Source organism: Hibiscus syriacus, unplaced genomic scaffold, assembly GCF_006381635.1.
Source record: "Hibiscus syriacus cultivar Baekdansim isolate YM2019G1 unplaced genomic scaffold, ASM638163v2 tig00112343_pilon, whole genome shotgun sequence".
NCBI classification, from domain to species: Eukaryota; Viridiplantae; Streptophyta; class Magnoliopsida; order Malvales; family Malvaceae; genus Hibiscus; species Hibiscus syriacus.
Genome location: NW_024063306.1, coordinates 60,292 through 73,731, shown reverse-complemented (window position 1 = coordinate 73,731; position 13,440 = coordinate 60,292). Strand labels below are relative to the sequence as shown.

The window sequence follows — 13,440 nt, the reverse complement described above, 5'->3', positions numbered from 1 at the left end:
TTGCGATTTTTTCGTTGCGATGGTCAAATTCGCAACGCGATAGTCAAATTCACGTTGCGATTTTCGGTTTGCGATTTCGCGTTTCGAATTTGACTTTAACAACAATCGCAACGCGATAATCACGTTGCGAATTCAAGGAAAACACCTTCAAAAAGATAACAGACAATAATCTGATAAGTGATGACAACTGAACATATCATAGCAATGTTTAAACTCAAGTTACTAATGAATGTCTAACTGAAAATGTATGCATTCACACATAAAATACACATATTACAACGTTTGCATTTAAAAATCACCTATGTTAATAAGTCCCAAAAGGTGAAGCCGGTTGTGATTGGGATTTTGATTTTGATTACGATTTTGATTTCCTTTTGCTTGGCACCATATGAGCTTTGGATTTTGATGAGGATCCATATTTTGGTAGAGGAAAAGATGATTGTGATGGCACTGGTGATCCACATGTCAACCTTGTATGACCACTTTCCTTGCACCGACTACATGTCGATATCCTCTTCTCTTCACCCTTAGACAGTATACGATCGTGATTTTTTTGTAGGCCAGATAGCCTGCTGTCCATGATTGGTGGCAAAACTGTTTGTAAGTCATCTAGTATGTCCCACTCAGAAGGATGTGGAATAGGGTAGACAATCTCGACATAAGTCTGTCGATATACTTCTATAGTGTAGCAATCCGTAGCGTATGCGCTTGAATCATCTTGGTTTAGATGAAGAGCAACTTTTATAACATGGCCACACGGATAACCAGATGCTTGTCATTTTATACAACTACACGTCTTTGCATTTAGATCGACAAGTCCATTTAAGTTATTATCCAATACTTCAAACAAAGTGTTTGAACATGGTTCAACTCTCCATGACGTTGACTTCACAACATGTTTCATTATCTTTTTTTTCAGTCCATGGTGTAACACGACGTTCTAATGTTCCTGTAAATTTAAATGAATAATACTTAGTAAAATATATGATAAGTTATGAATTTAAAGAAATAATACTTGCATGGTTTCTTTTCTTGTAGTACCACTGTTGAATAGAGGCTTGAAAAAACTCCATTAACATAGTAATGGGTAATTTCCGGGAATGAAGACTTAGAGCGTTGATTGATTCTGCACTATTAGATATCATGAAACCATATCCTGCTCCAAGTTGATGTACTCTTGATTATCTTTCAAACCTGACATCTTCTAGTGTTTGAGCACATTGAGGCAAAACACGTCTTAAATAATTTATATGCTTATTAAAATCCACTTCTCGATAAGCTTTTACAGTCTTCCAGTATGTCCATTTGTGATTTTTTATACCAGCATACCTTGATTTTAGATTTTGTACAAATGAACACCACAAAGTCCATGAAAAACATCTGGGAAACACCTTCTAACAGCGTTGTCAATTGAGTTTGCCCTATCGGATATGATTGTCAGATTGCTAATAGGACATATGTAATCCTTAAGATGCCCCATAAACCATTCCATGAATCAGATGTTTCAGATTTGCCAACCCCGTAAGCTATTGGCAGTATCCCATTGTTAGCATCCATGGCTACTGCTAATAAGTTTACTCCAAGGTATCGACCTTTCAAATGTGCTCCGTCAACTATAATAACTGGGCGCATGCAAGTAATAAACGAATGAATCTACAAAATAATATACACAAGACATATAATCATTTAAATGTGAAATGCATGTAACTAATAAAAATGAGTCAACAAAATTATATTGATTTACTAACCGCAGCACCAATGGAGATAAACAACAACTCAAAGCGTCCATCTCTATCTGTTTTGATATGAGTTACCGACCCAGGATTTTTCAGCTTTAAATTGTGACAATAAGCCAACAGTTGGGCAAACGATGCTTCTGGAGACCCCCTCAACAATTCCAAGGCATAACATTTGGCTCTCCAAGCTTGAGAATATGAGATACTAATCTTGAACCGAGTATTCATGTCAGTCATAATTTCATGTCCCCGATATACTCTGCCATTCAAAAACATTAACTCAACCAGAAAACCACCCAACACTTTTTTGTTTGCCTGTCTATGGTGAGGAAAAACTTAGGGTTCTTGAACATGTATGTTTATCAATAAAAGTCATAACTTTAAACATTTCGCAATCTTTTATCCTCTTTGCAATCATACGCCATGTACAGTTTTTGTCAATCATACACTTTGTTTCGAAACGACCTTTGCTTGATTTGTTGACTTTTAATTGATAGCCATCTTCCACACATTTCATATACAAAGCTATCTCCAAGTCTTCCTTTATATCAAAACAATCATCTTTCTTGATACGAATAACTTTTGTGTAACAATCAACTGTTATCTTTACCAACTCTTATTCCGGTATCTGAAGTAATTCTGGCATATTCCAGTTATACTCCCGTGGTATTTTCTTCTTTTTCTTTTCTTTGTGGACTTCTTTTTCTTCTTCTTCTTGTTCTTCAGGGTTATATGAATTACAAAATGGATGTTCAACATGTTCATTCACAATCGTAACTTTCTCCTCATTATCATCAACAACATCTTCCTCGGCAGCGGCTGTTTCATCATCAAAATTCGGGTATTGGCCAATATCAAAATCATTACATGCAGGGTTTGTTTCTTCTTCTGAAACATCATCAAAATCCGAGTATTGACCAAGATCAAAGTCTGGGTATTGACTAAGATCAAATTTCGAATACTGACTAGTACTCACAATTTTTTTTATTGGCTCATTATCGTCTAACTGATCAATACGAAAACTGGAATTTAGTGCTGAAAGTTGATTGGGATTTGGATTAGGAAAAGGTTGTGGTTTTGAGATTGTGTTTGATATTGGAAATGTGGTGAAATAAAATTTTCTTGGTGATAAAATTGTGGTAGAACCATTAAATTTTGAGGTTGATAACAACGTTGTACATTGTGAGCACCATAAACTGGGGTTGAAGAACTTAGTTGATTACTACCCGCTACTGACCCAACTTCACTACTTCTAGGTTCAACAACATACAATGTAACATCATCTTCTTGCGAAACACTAATGTAAGCAATGAATCGTTCAACATCTTCATTGTCGGTTAATAAATAAACTTTACCTTTTCTCTGATAAGATAGCCTAAATCCACTTAGAGGCTCTAAATTCAATTTCTTTGCAACACGTAACATTAGAGTTTCATAAGTTAACTTTTTTAATGACAGTTTTAGTTGAAGATTCATGGGTAAAGGCACATATTGTAAAACACCATGAACATTCTCCCACGACCCTAAAAAACACAAATATATCCAAACATAATCAATATTAGATGATTTCATTCTACAAATTGTAAATTAATTTACTAAACAAACGAGATATAAACTACATATCATCACTAACTTAGAGAAAAACATACCTTTATTAAGTTGATAGTTGATAATTTGGGAGAGAAATCATTGAAAAATTATATAGAAAAAAAAGTATGTAAAAAAAATTAGAGATGTGGAAGGATGTCGTTGGATATAGGAACGGATGTCGTCGGAGAGAGTGATAGATGGAGATGGAATGAGTTGCGATTTAGGGATTTAGGTATGAGTTGTTGCTGCTGCGTAGTTATATACCCAAAAAATTGTGTTGCGAAACTAAAACCTGTTGCGAAATTAAATTCGTGTTGCGAATTCGAAAATCGAGTTGCGAATTTGAAATTCAGTTGCGAATTTGAAATTCAGTGTTGCGAATTTGACTTCTTTGTTGATATTTTCTAAATTCGCGTTGCGAATTTGTTGGTCATTTTCGTAAATCCAAAAAAGAGTTGGTTAAAATCGTATATTATAAGGCATTTTCGGTCACTAAGGTTATTTTCTCTTAATTGATTGAATCAATTTTTTTGTTTATTCAGTCGGTTAATTTTAAGTTCGATTGATTAATGATTAATTATTTTTTAAAATTCTGATTATTAGTTAATTCAGTTCGAAATCAGTTGGTTAATCGAATTAATCAAATTTATTAAATATTTAATATATTATTTAACCTTGAGAGTGTTTAAATTTCGATTTTAACCGAATTTATAATATATATTATTTATAAATTTCGGTTAATTTCTATTAATCGAACTTTATTCAGTTCGATTAATTATTTTTGAAAAAATTCAATTCAGTTAACGGTTAAAGCGAAAATAAATCGTTTAATAAATTTTTGAAAGTTCAATTCCGTCGGTTAATCGAACCGATCGATTGAAAACCCTATTTATTATCGTATTTTATTTTAATTGAATTAATTGATTGAATAAAAATTTAATTTAGCTGATCAATCAAATTTGTTTATTTTTCTTTCCATGGTTATTTACATTATTTTTTTAAATCAATTATCAATCTTAATGGCTCTCTACATTATCCTTTAACAATGTGAAATGTCATAATAGATATTTTAATTATATTTTTATAAATTCCATATTATAATAAATATTTCAATTTTTATACCTTTCTATAAGTTGTAATAAAATAAATTAAAATATATTTGGACTAAACCCACTCATAACAATTTTTATACGTTTTTTAATCAAGGCCGCAGGAATAACGAATGAGTCAACTATCATTATTAACAGAATAGATCCACAAATTTTGCTTTCGATTCAAAATAACCACGTTATCATGCCCATCTTACGACTACTTGTCATACACCTAAATCAAAACTTAACACGTATGCATTGGTTTTGGGGCAAGCGATCATGCACGTTTTATGACTTCAAAAGTCCAAAGTTTGGAGCTCTTTTTTGTATTTTAATTTATTTTATTGTAATATGTTTCATTTGTTGTTACATTTTATTAGTAATATTAACTTCAATTAAAACTAGAATAAGGTAAAAAAAATCACATGTATCTTTTTATGAATTAGAAAAGTGACATTTAAGTCCAGTGCATACCCTAATTCTGAATTAGGACATATTCTCCTCACGGGTGTACCTACCAAGAAAGAAAAAGATTTGAACTTTAAAGTTGAAATTGAAGGGAATGTGCAACTCTCTAAAACCTGCAAATTTTATTGACTTGAGAACGAATCAAATTAAAAGTTCCAAACTAAGCACAGCTTACCTTCTTAACGCAGCTTTGTTTTTTTAAGCATATATCTGTACTAAATCACAAGCTCCCTAAACTTCCATAAACTTTTAAAATAAAAAAAGGGGGTTTCTATTTACAATTTCAGCCTTTTTGAAATTGAATTCTGTAAGGTATGGCTCATAAATATACCGGTAAAGAGGACAGGGAATTGAATAAAATTTTCTAGCGCCGCCTAGGCACCGAGGACGTAAGCACATTGCCGAACCTCGTTAAAATCTTGTGTTCTTTCGTTTACTTTGCCCGATTTATCAACAATTGGTATCAGATGTCAGGAGCAAAATTCGAAGTTGCGAAATTCGATGGTCTGGGTAACTTCGGATTATGGAAAACGAGGGTGAAGGATCTGTTGGCGCAGCAGGGGATCCTGAAGGCTTTGCGACCTACAAAGCTGGCGTCGATGGAGGAGGAAGATTGGGAAGAATTGCAACAACGAGCGGCAGGAACCATACGATTATGCTTGGCGGACGAGGTTATGTATCACATCATGCATCTATCGTCTCTAGACGAAATTTGGAGGAAGTTGGAAAGTCAGTTTATGTCCAAATCCTTAACGACAAAATTGTATCTAAAGCAGCGGCTGTATGGGCTGAAGATGCAGGACGATCATGATTTGGCGCAACACGTGAATGTCTTCAATCAAATCGTTTCTGATTTGGCTCGGCTTGATGTAAAAATTGAGGATGAAGATAGAGTGATGATTTTGTTGTGTTCGTTGCCTCCCTCTTACGAACACATGGTGACTACTCTTACATATGGGAAAGAGACTATCAACGTTGAGGAGATTACTGCAGCCTTGTTGGCTCACAACCAGCGGAAGCAGAATGCATGGGAAAACTCTCAAGCCGATAGCTTATATGTCAAGAGTAATCGAGACCGCAGACGGAAGCCAGAGAAGGCAGAGTCTGGCAAGCGGAATTCCAGATCCAAATCTAGGGATAAGAAGACAATTCACTGTTACAAGTGCAAGGAGGCGGGACATATGAAGCGAGACTGCTCGAAGTTGAAAAAGCAGACTGATGAGAAGCGTGATGTTTCATCCAGGTCTGTGAACGTGGTCGAGGATGACAATTCTGATTGCAGTGAGGGTGATATGCTTTCTATTTCAACGACTCAATTGACGGATGCGTGGATTCTTGATTCTGGATGTTCTTATCACATCACGCCAAATAGGGAATGGTTTTCGACATATAGGTCGGTTAATTCTGGTTCTGTTTATTTGGGTGATGATCGATGTTGCAATATTGTTGGTATTGGTGATGTCAGAATTAAGATGTATGATGGCTCTGTTCGGACGTTGAGTGGTGTTAAACATATCCCAGATTTGAAGAAGAATTTGATTTCTTTGGGCACTTTGCACAAGAATGGTTTTATCCCTAAGGCTGATGAGGATAGGGAAACCATTCAGATTGTTAAAGGTGCTTTGACTGTGATAAAAGGAAAGATGATTGCAGGAAATATTTATAGATTGTTAGGGAGTACCGTTGCAGGTAGAGTTCATTCTATTGAGTCCTGTGATGATACAACAAAAATGTGGCATATGCGTCTTGCTCATCTTAGTGAACGTGGTATGACAGAATTACACAAAAGAAATCTGTTGCATGGTGTCAAAAGCTGTAAGCTCGAATTTTGCAAGTATTGTGTTCTTGGTAAACAGACTAAAGTCCGTTTCAAGACTGCGAGGCACACAACTCAAGGGATTCTTGATTATGTGCATTCTGATGTATGGGGGCCTTCCACGACATCGTCTTTAGGTGGATCTAGGTATTATGTTACTTTTATTGATGATTTTCACGGAAAGTTTGGGTGTATTTTTTGAAACAGAAATCTGAAGTTTTTGAGAAGTTCAAGCTGTGGAAAGCTGAGGTAGAAAACCAAACAGGACAAAAAATCAAATGTTTGCGGTCTGAAAATGGTACGGAGTACACAGATTCACAGTTCTTACACTTCTGTAAGGAGCACGAGATTAAGAGACATTTTACAGTACGCAAGACACCACAACAGAATGGTGTTACGGACCGGATGAACAGGTCGTTGAATGAAAGAGCCAGATGTTTGCGGTTGAATGCGGGGCTTCCCAAACACTTCTGGGCCGAGGCTGTTAACATGGTGTGTTATCTTATCAACAGATCGCCAAGGGCATCATTGGCTGGGAAAGTTGCAGAAGAGGTATGGACTGGTCATGATGTTAGTTTTGATAACTTACGGATTTTTGGTTGTCCTGCTTATGTGCATGTACCTGCTGATGAGAGATCCAAACTTGATACAAAATCGAAGGAGTGCATTTTTCTGGGTTACAAGAAAGGTGTCAAGGGATTCAAGTTCTGGGATCCAGTTGCGAAGAAAATTGTGATCAGTAGAGATGTTGTTTTTGATGAACAATCCATGTTGCAACAGAAGAAAGACACGACAGTGGTGGATTTCGAGCAGTTTCCAGTTGAGAAACCAGAAACTTCTCAATCGAATTCTGGTGGTTCCACTACGAATGATTTGCAGGATTATAGTCTCGCCAGAGATAGGGTGAGACGGACGAATATAAAGCCTCCGAGTAGATTGGGTTTTGAAGACTTGGTCTCTTTTGCACTTATTGTTAGCAGTGATGATCCGGTTAATTTTCATGATGCTGTTACTAGTCAGGAAAACGACAAGTGGATGGCAACCATGGTTGAGGAGATGGAGTCTTTGAATCACAATCGTACATGGGAGTTGGTTCGCCTTCCTGAGGGTAAAAAGCCGATTGGTTGCAAATGGGTGTATAAGAAGAAACCAGCAGTAACAGAAAAAAGGGGGAGAAGTTCAAGTTCAAGGCTCGTTTGGTAGCAAAGGGTTTTTCACAGCAGAAAGGATTTGATTATGATGAAATTTTTTCTCCTGTGGTCAGGCACACTTCAATCCGAGCAGTACTTGCATTGGTGGCCAGTTGGATTTGCATTTAGAGCAGATGGATGTTAAAACTGCTTTTTTGCATGGTGATTTAGAGGAGCAGATCTACATGCGGCAACCTGAAGGTTTCACTCAACCTGGAAACGAGCATTTAGTTTGCAGATTGAAGAAATCTTTGTACGGGTTGAAACAGTCTCCGAGACAGTGGTATAAACGGTTTGACTCCTATATGATCAAGATTGGCTACAACCGATATGAGTATGATTGTTGTGTCTATGTTAAGAGCCTTGATGATGGTTCTTTTATTTTTCTATTACTGTATGTTGATGATATGTTGATTGCTGCGAAGAACATGGATGATGTTATCGGTTTGAAAACTTTATTGAGTCAGGAATTTGATATGAAAGATTTAGGTGCTGCAAAGAAAATTCTTGGAATAGAAATTTGCAGGGACAAAGACTCAAGGAGACTGTGGCTATCTCAACGAGGTTATGTTGAAAAAATACTAGAAAGGTTTGCGATGAGCAGCGCAAAACCAGTTAGCACTCCATTGGCGAACCACTTTAAGCTCTCATCAGAATAGTGCCTAAGACAGATAAGGAAGCTGAAGATATGGCAAAGGTTCCGTATTCTAATGTTGTTGGCTGCTTGATGTATGCAATGGTATGTACTCGTCCTGATTTAGCTCATGCTGTTAGTCAAGTTTGTAAGTACATGTCTAAACCTGGTAAGCAACATTGGGAAGCAGTCAAGTGGATCTTTCGATACTTAAAGGGTACTGTGGGACATGGAATTGTTTTTGGTAGTCAACGAGATAATCCTTTGGTTGTAGGATATGTGAATTCAGACTATGCAGGTGACTTAGATAATAGAAGATCTACGAAAGGGTATGTTTTTACTCTTGGTGGAGGACCTATTTGTTGGAAGTCTACTGTTCAATCTGTAGTGGCACTATCTACAACTGAAGCTGAGTACATGGCAGCGGCTGAAGCTGCAAAAGAAGCTTTATGGCTCACTGGTTTAGTGAAGGAGTTGGGTGTTCAGCAAGGTGGAGTTCAGCTGCTTTGCGACAATCAAAGTGCTATTCACTTAGCTAAGAATCAGGTATATCGTGCTAGAACTAAGCACATTGATGTATGTTTTCACAAGATCAGAGAGTTGGTTGCATCTGAAGAGATTTTGTTTCAGAAGGTACACACTGATGAGAATGCCACTGATATGTTCACCAAGTCAGTTACGACAAACAAGTTCAAGCATTGCTTGGACTTGTTGAATGTTTTAAGTTGTTAAAGAACTAAGGTAACCCAACCCACATTGAATGTTTCCTAAGGGGCATGATATTCGCCAAGGTGGAGATTTGTAAGGTATGACTCATAAATATACCGGTAAAGAGGACAGGGGATGGAGCGGAGTGAGCGAAGCGAACGCAACGAACATCAACTATCCTTATAAAGAAAGTCTCGTAGAGGGGGTTACGATTATGGGTTGGGGGTGCGGGGGCTGCGCCCCGCGGTACGGTACATGGTTAATTTTGTAATTATGTACCAGGGTTTCTATTATAAATAGAGATGTAACCTAAACCTATGAGAATTGAATAAAATTTTCTAGCGCCGCCTAGGCACCGAGGACGTAAGCACATTGCCGAACCTCGTTAAAATTCTTGTGTTCTTTCGTTTACTTTGCCCGATTTATCAACAAATTCCCCCCCAAAACTTAAATCATAATCTACCCTTGAGGAAACTGGTGCATAGTTTCTTCCATGCTTCCTTATCAGGCTCCACTTTCACCAGCTTTTCCTTCAATATATCAGCATACGACTCCTGTATTAAATATAAAGTTGTCAAACACAAATCATCAAGGAGCTTGGAAGTGATCAGATGGGGGGTGTTTACGTGTACGTACTTGGATAAAACTGCGCTGCAAGAGACGGTCGATCAGGTGAAGCATAATGTCTTTGGTGTACTCAGGGTGGCCTTGGATGCCCAGTATATGATCACCGTACCTAAACATCTCCACACCGGTCTTCTCCGACCATGCTATCACCTCCGCCTTCGGTGGCAATTCTCTAACCTCATCACGGTGGCATTCGATCACTGAAAGAGTGGTCGGGATTTTCAAAGAGGAGAAGAGCTTCGATGAAGATGAAGACAGATGAATGGCTGTGACCCCAATGTCCCACCCGGAGATGGCTCGCCCTGTTTTTCCTCCTAGTGCTCGACTAAGAATCTGAATCAAATAGCTACAAATTACCTTTTTGGCATATCCATAGGCACCCCATATGCAAAAGGATGCCGATTCCATGAACCGACACAAAAAGAACACAATGAAGTGGCAAACACGTTTTTTTTTTTTTTGCATGAGAAGAAACGTTTTATCTGACATGCATATTATTGCCTAGAGATAAAGCATATAAAATACAATGTTGCTGACTGGCTATACATTCTACACTAAGTAAGCAATCATGCATCTACTGGAAGGCATATCTCATTTCATCCAAATATTAAATCCCAAAACCCCACACCTTTTACATCAGCCATTGCCATACATCATTAAAGAAATAAAGAAAAGGCAAAGCATAATATTGAATTGGTAGGAACAAGTGGATGAGAAAGCTTAAGCAGCACCGAGTTGTCAGCATCATCAAAGAGTATTTTCAACTATATATCACTTTCAAATATGCTCGTTACTTACAAGACTCTAGAATCCAGAGTTCCTAGTAGGGGTGTAAACGAGTCGAGTCGAGCTCGAGTATCGTTAAGCTCGACTCGACTCAAAGACTTGAAATACAGCTCGACTCGACTCGAAAACTCGCGAGCTTAAAATTTTTAAGCTAGACTCTAACTTGAAATCCTTAATTGAAGCTCGTAAGCAGCTCGAAAAGACTCGAAATGAAAAAAAAAACTTCAACTTAACTAGATTGAAGCCTCAAACTCGAACATGAACCTTAAATACATTAAAGTCTTACTGTATTTAAAAAAAATCAACACATAAATGTTAATATTATTAATAATTTATTTTTTTAAAAATAAAATCTTAATATATTATATTTTCGAGCTGCTCACGAGTTTTTTGAATCGAGTATCAAGTAGCTCGTTTCGGCTTATTAAGAATTCGAGTCGAGCTCGAGCTCGAGTCGAGTTCATTTGATCCGAGTATTTATCGAGCCTTGACCGAATCGATCTCGAGTAGCTCGCGATCTATCTCGTCTCATTTACAACCCTAGTTCCTAGGGATACATAATATAATTTCCGAAAATTTAGATTGTCTTAAAGTTTAAAAACTAATTTAGATCGGGTCATAGTTTGAGGATTAATATAGAATATTTTGAAATTTATAAACAAATTTAAAATATAAGTCCTATTTTAGAGCAATCATGTACAATTATATCTCTAGACAACTTGTAAACAAGTATGTACTAGTGATTGGATAATTTAAATTTGATAATGAAAAAAAACCTAATGCGTTTTACTGAAGCCGAAGGTGTAGAGTATTTACAATAAAAATATTAAAAACATTTAGAACCAATTTAGAATACAATTTAACATTAACCTGCCATAACCTAATTATCTATACTATAGGTGTGTAGTATTTATAATTAAACATTTAAGGATCAATTTGGAATCAAAACAAAATTATGGGGATGCACAATTAAAGAATAAGGCTTTTGATGAAATTGGCCCTTACTCATCGCCCCGACCTTTCATATTCATTTGCAATGTGACAATTTATTATTGGTCCACAGGTCAAAACATGACACAAATTTATCCTATTTGCAATTATAGTTATCATATGACCCCTTGTGGAAATTAGAACCCAACTATATGGACAAGGAAGTTTTACACCCGATGTAATTGTCCACTTAACCAATGCTTACCTACAATTTCACATTTTTCAATATAAGAAATTTTAGAAATATTAATTTGTAAAATATTTATTTTTGTTCATACTTACATGGACGCTTAATTTAATTTTAATTATATTTAATTTCAGTTTAAAATATTAAAACTATTTATCTACTATTTTTTATTTTAAGTTATATATTATAGTTTGAATTTGAATTACAAATTTAGATTTAACAAATTACTAAAGTTTTATAGACCCATTCACTTAAGAATTTGAATGACATTGATAACCTAATATTTCAAGAGTGGTATAAATTAAGTGAAAGAACCCACAAACCAAAAAGGAAATAGAGAAATTCAAGTTCAATTATTCTTATTCGTAGCTATTAATAAAAATATTTTTAAATTTAAATTATTAATGAAATTATTTTTTCATGTATATGAAAACCTAATATTTAATATAGTAATATTTTTTATTTAGATTATTAAAAAATGGAAACAATACAAGACACATTGTTTATACAAAATTAGACGAGCGAGCGATGTTGTAAGACTCAGTTCAGAGAACTACGGTTGAAGAACCAGCCCACATAAACTGAGTTGAATCACGTTTTATCAAACACTTGGATAACCCGGAGATGTCCAATTCCATCTAACAATTTCAGCAAAAAAAAAAAACTATTTTGTTTGTACCCCTGATATTAATGTCGATTTCGATTCGCTACGATTTTCCAGAGAAAATCACGAATTTGAAGGATTACCTGATGGCCAAAGCAAATCCCAAGAACTTTTTTATTCAACGAATCCAATTTGTTCAAAAGAGCAATCAATTTGTAGATCCAAACATCATCCCCGTGCGCATCATTGCAACTCTCAGTTATAACAAAACCATCGAAATTATCGATCTCATTATCATCGGGGAACTCGCCATTGGCCACCTTGTAAACGTCCCACGTCTCGCCTTCCTCCGCCAGCATTTCGACGAAAACGCCGTAATAACCACTGTACCTCTTCTTGACGTAATCGGAATCCTCCGCACATAGAAGAACAGCAAATCTCTTCCCATCACCCATGATGATTTCAAAACTCCCTTAAAATAAAACAAAACAAAATCAGAATCAAATCAAAATCAAAATCAAAACAAACTCCCTCTCTTCCTCTTTATAAATAGATTTATATATTAAAGGCTTAGAGGTTGAGACTTTAGAGAGGGAAAGTGATCAACGTTTTCTCTCTCTATGATTTTCAGAGTGGTGGTGTTGAGAGAGATTCACTGTTCTTCTTGGTGTTGTTTTATAGGATAGGACGATGGGTGTAACAAGATTTTCAGCATTTTGGATTTTTTTTTAATTAAGGTGAGGTGTTTAGGTAATGCTAATTACAAATATGGACTTGGTAAAGCTGGATTGCTTAATTTAGCTTTATTGTTTCGTATTAAAAAATACTTATCATATAAATTAGTCTCTACTTGATTATTAAAATATCATATTAATATTAAATATCACATTTTTAAGATATATTTTGTTTTAAAGTTTTATCTAATTTAATAACTAGTTTATATAATAATTTTTTTTTTAATTTTTTTTAAATTTAAATAATTATAAAATAATATTTATTTAAAAATATTTTAA

The 13,440-nt window shown here is 35.6% G+C and overlaps 1 protein-coding gene across 1 annotated transcript; it reads right to left on the bottom strand.

Moving 5' to 3' along the window:
* Window positions 1-82: 82 nt before the first annotated feature.
* LOC120177953 (gamma-glutamyl peptidase 5-like) lies at window positions 83-13,121 on the bottom strand. The gene is made up of 4 exons (XM_039183928.1): window positions 12,571-13,121; window positions 9,870-10,193; window positions 9,664-9,787; window positions 83-93 (listed from the first exon to the last, which is right to left on the bottom strand). The coding sequence occupies exons 1-3, from the start codon at window positions 12,880-12,882 to the stop codon at window positions 9,686-9,688; spliced, it is 738 nt and encodes a 245-aa protein (XP_039039859.1). The 5' UTR covers window positions 12,883-13,121; the 3' UTR covers window positions 83-93; window positions 9,664-9,685.
* Between the last annotated feature and the right edge of the window lie 319 nt (window positions 13,122-13,440).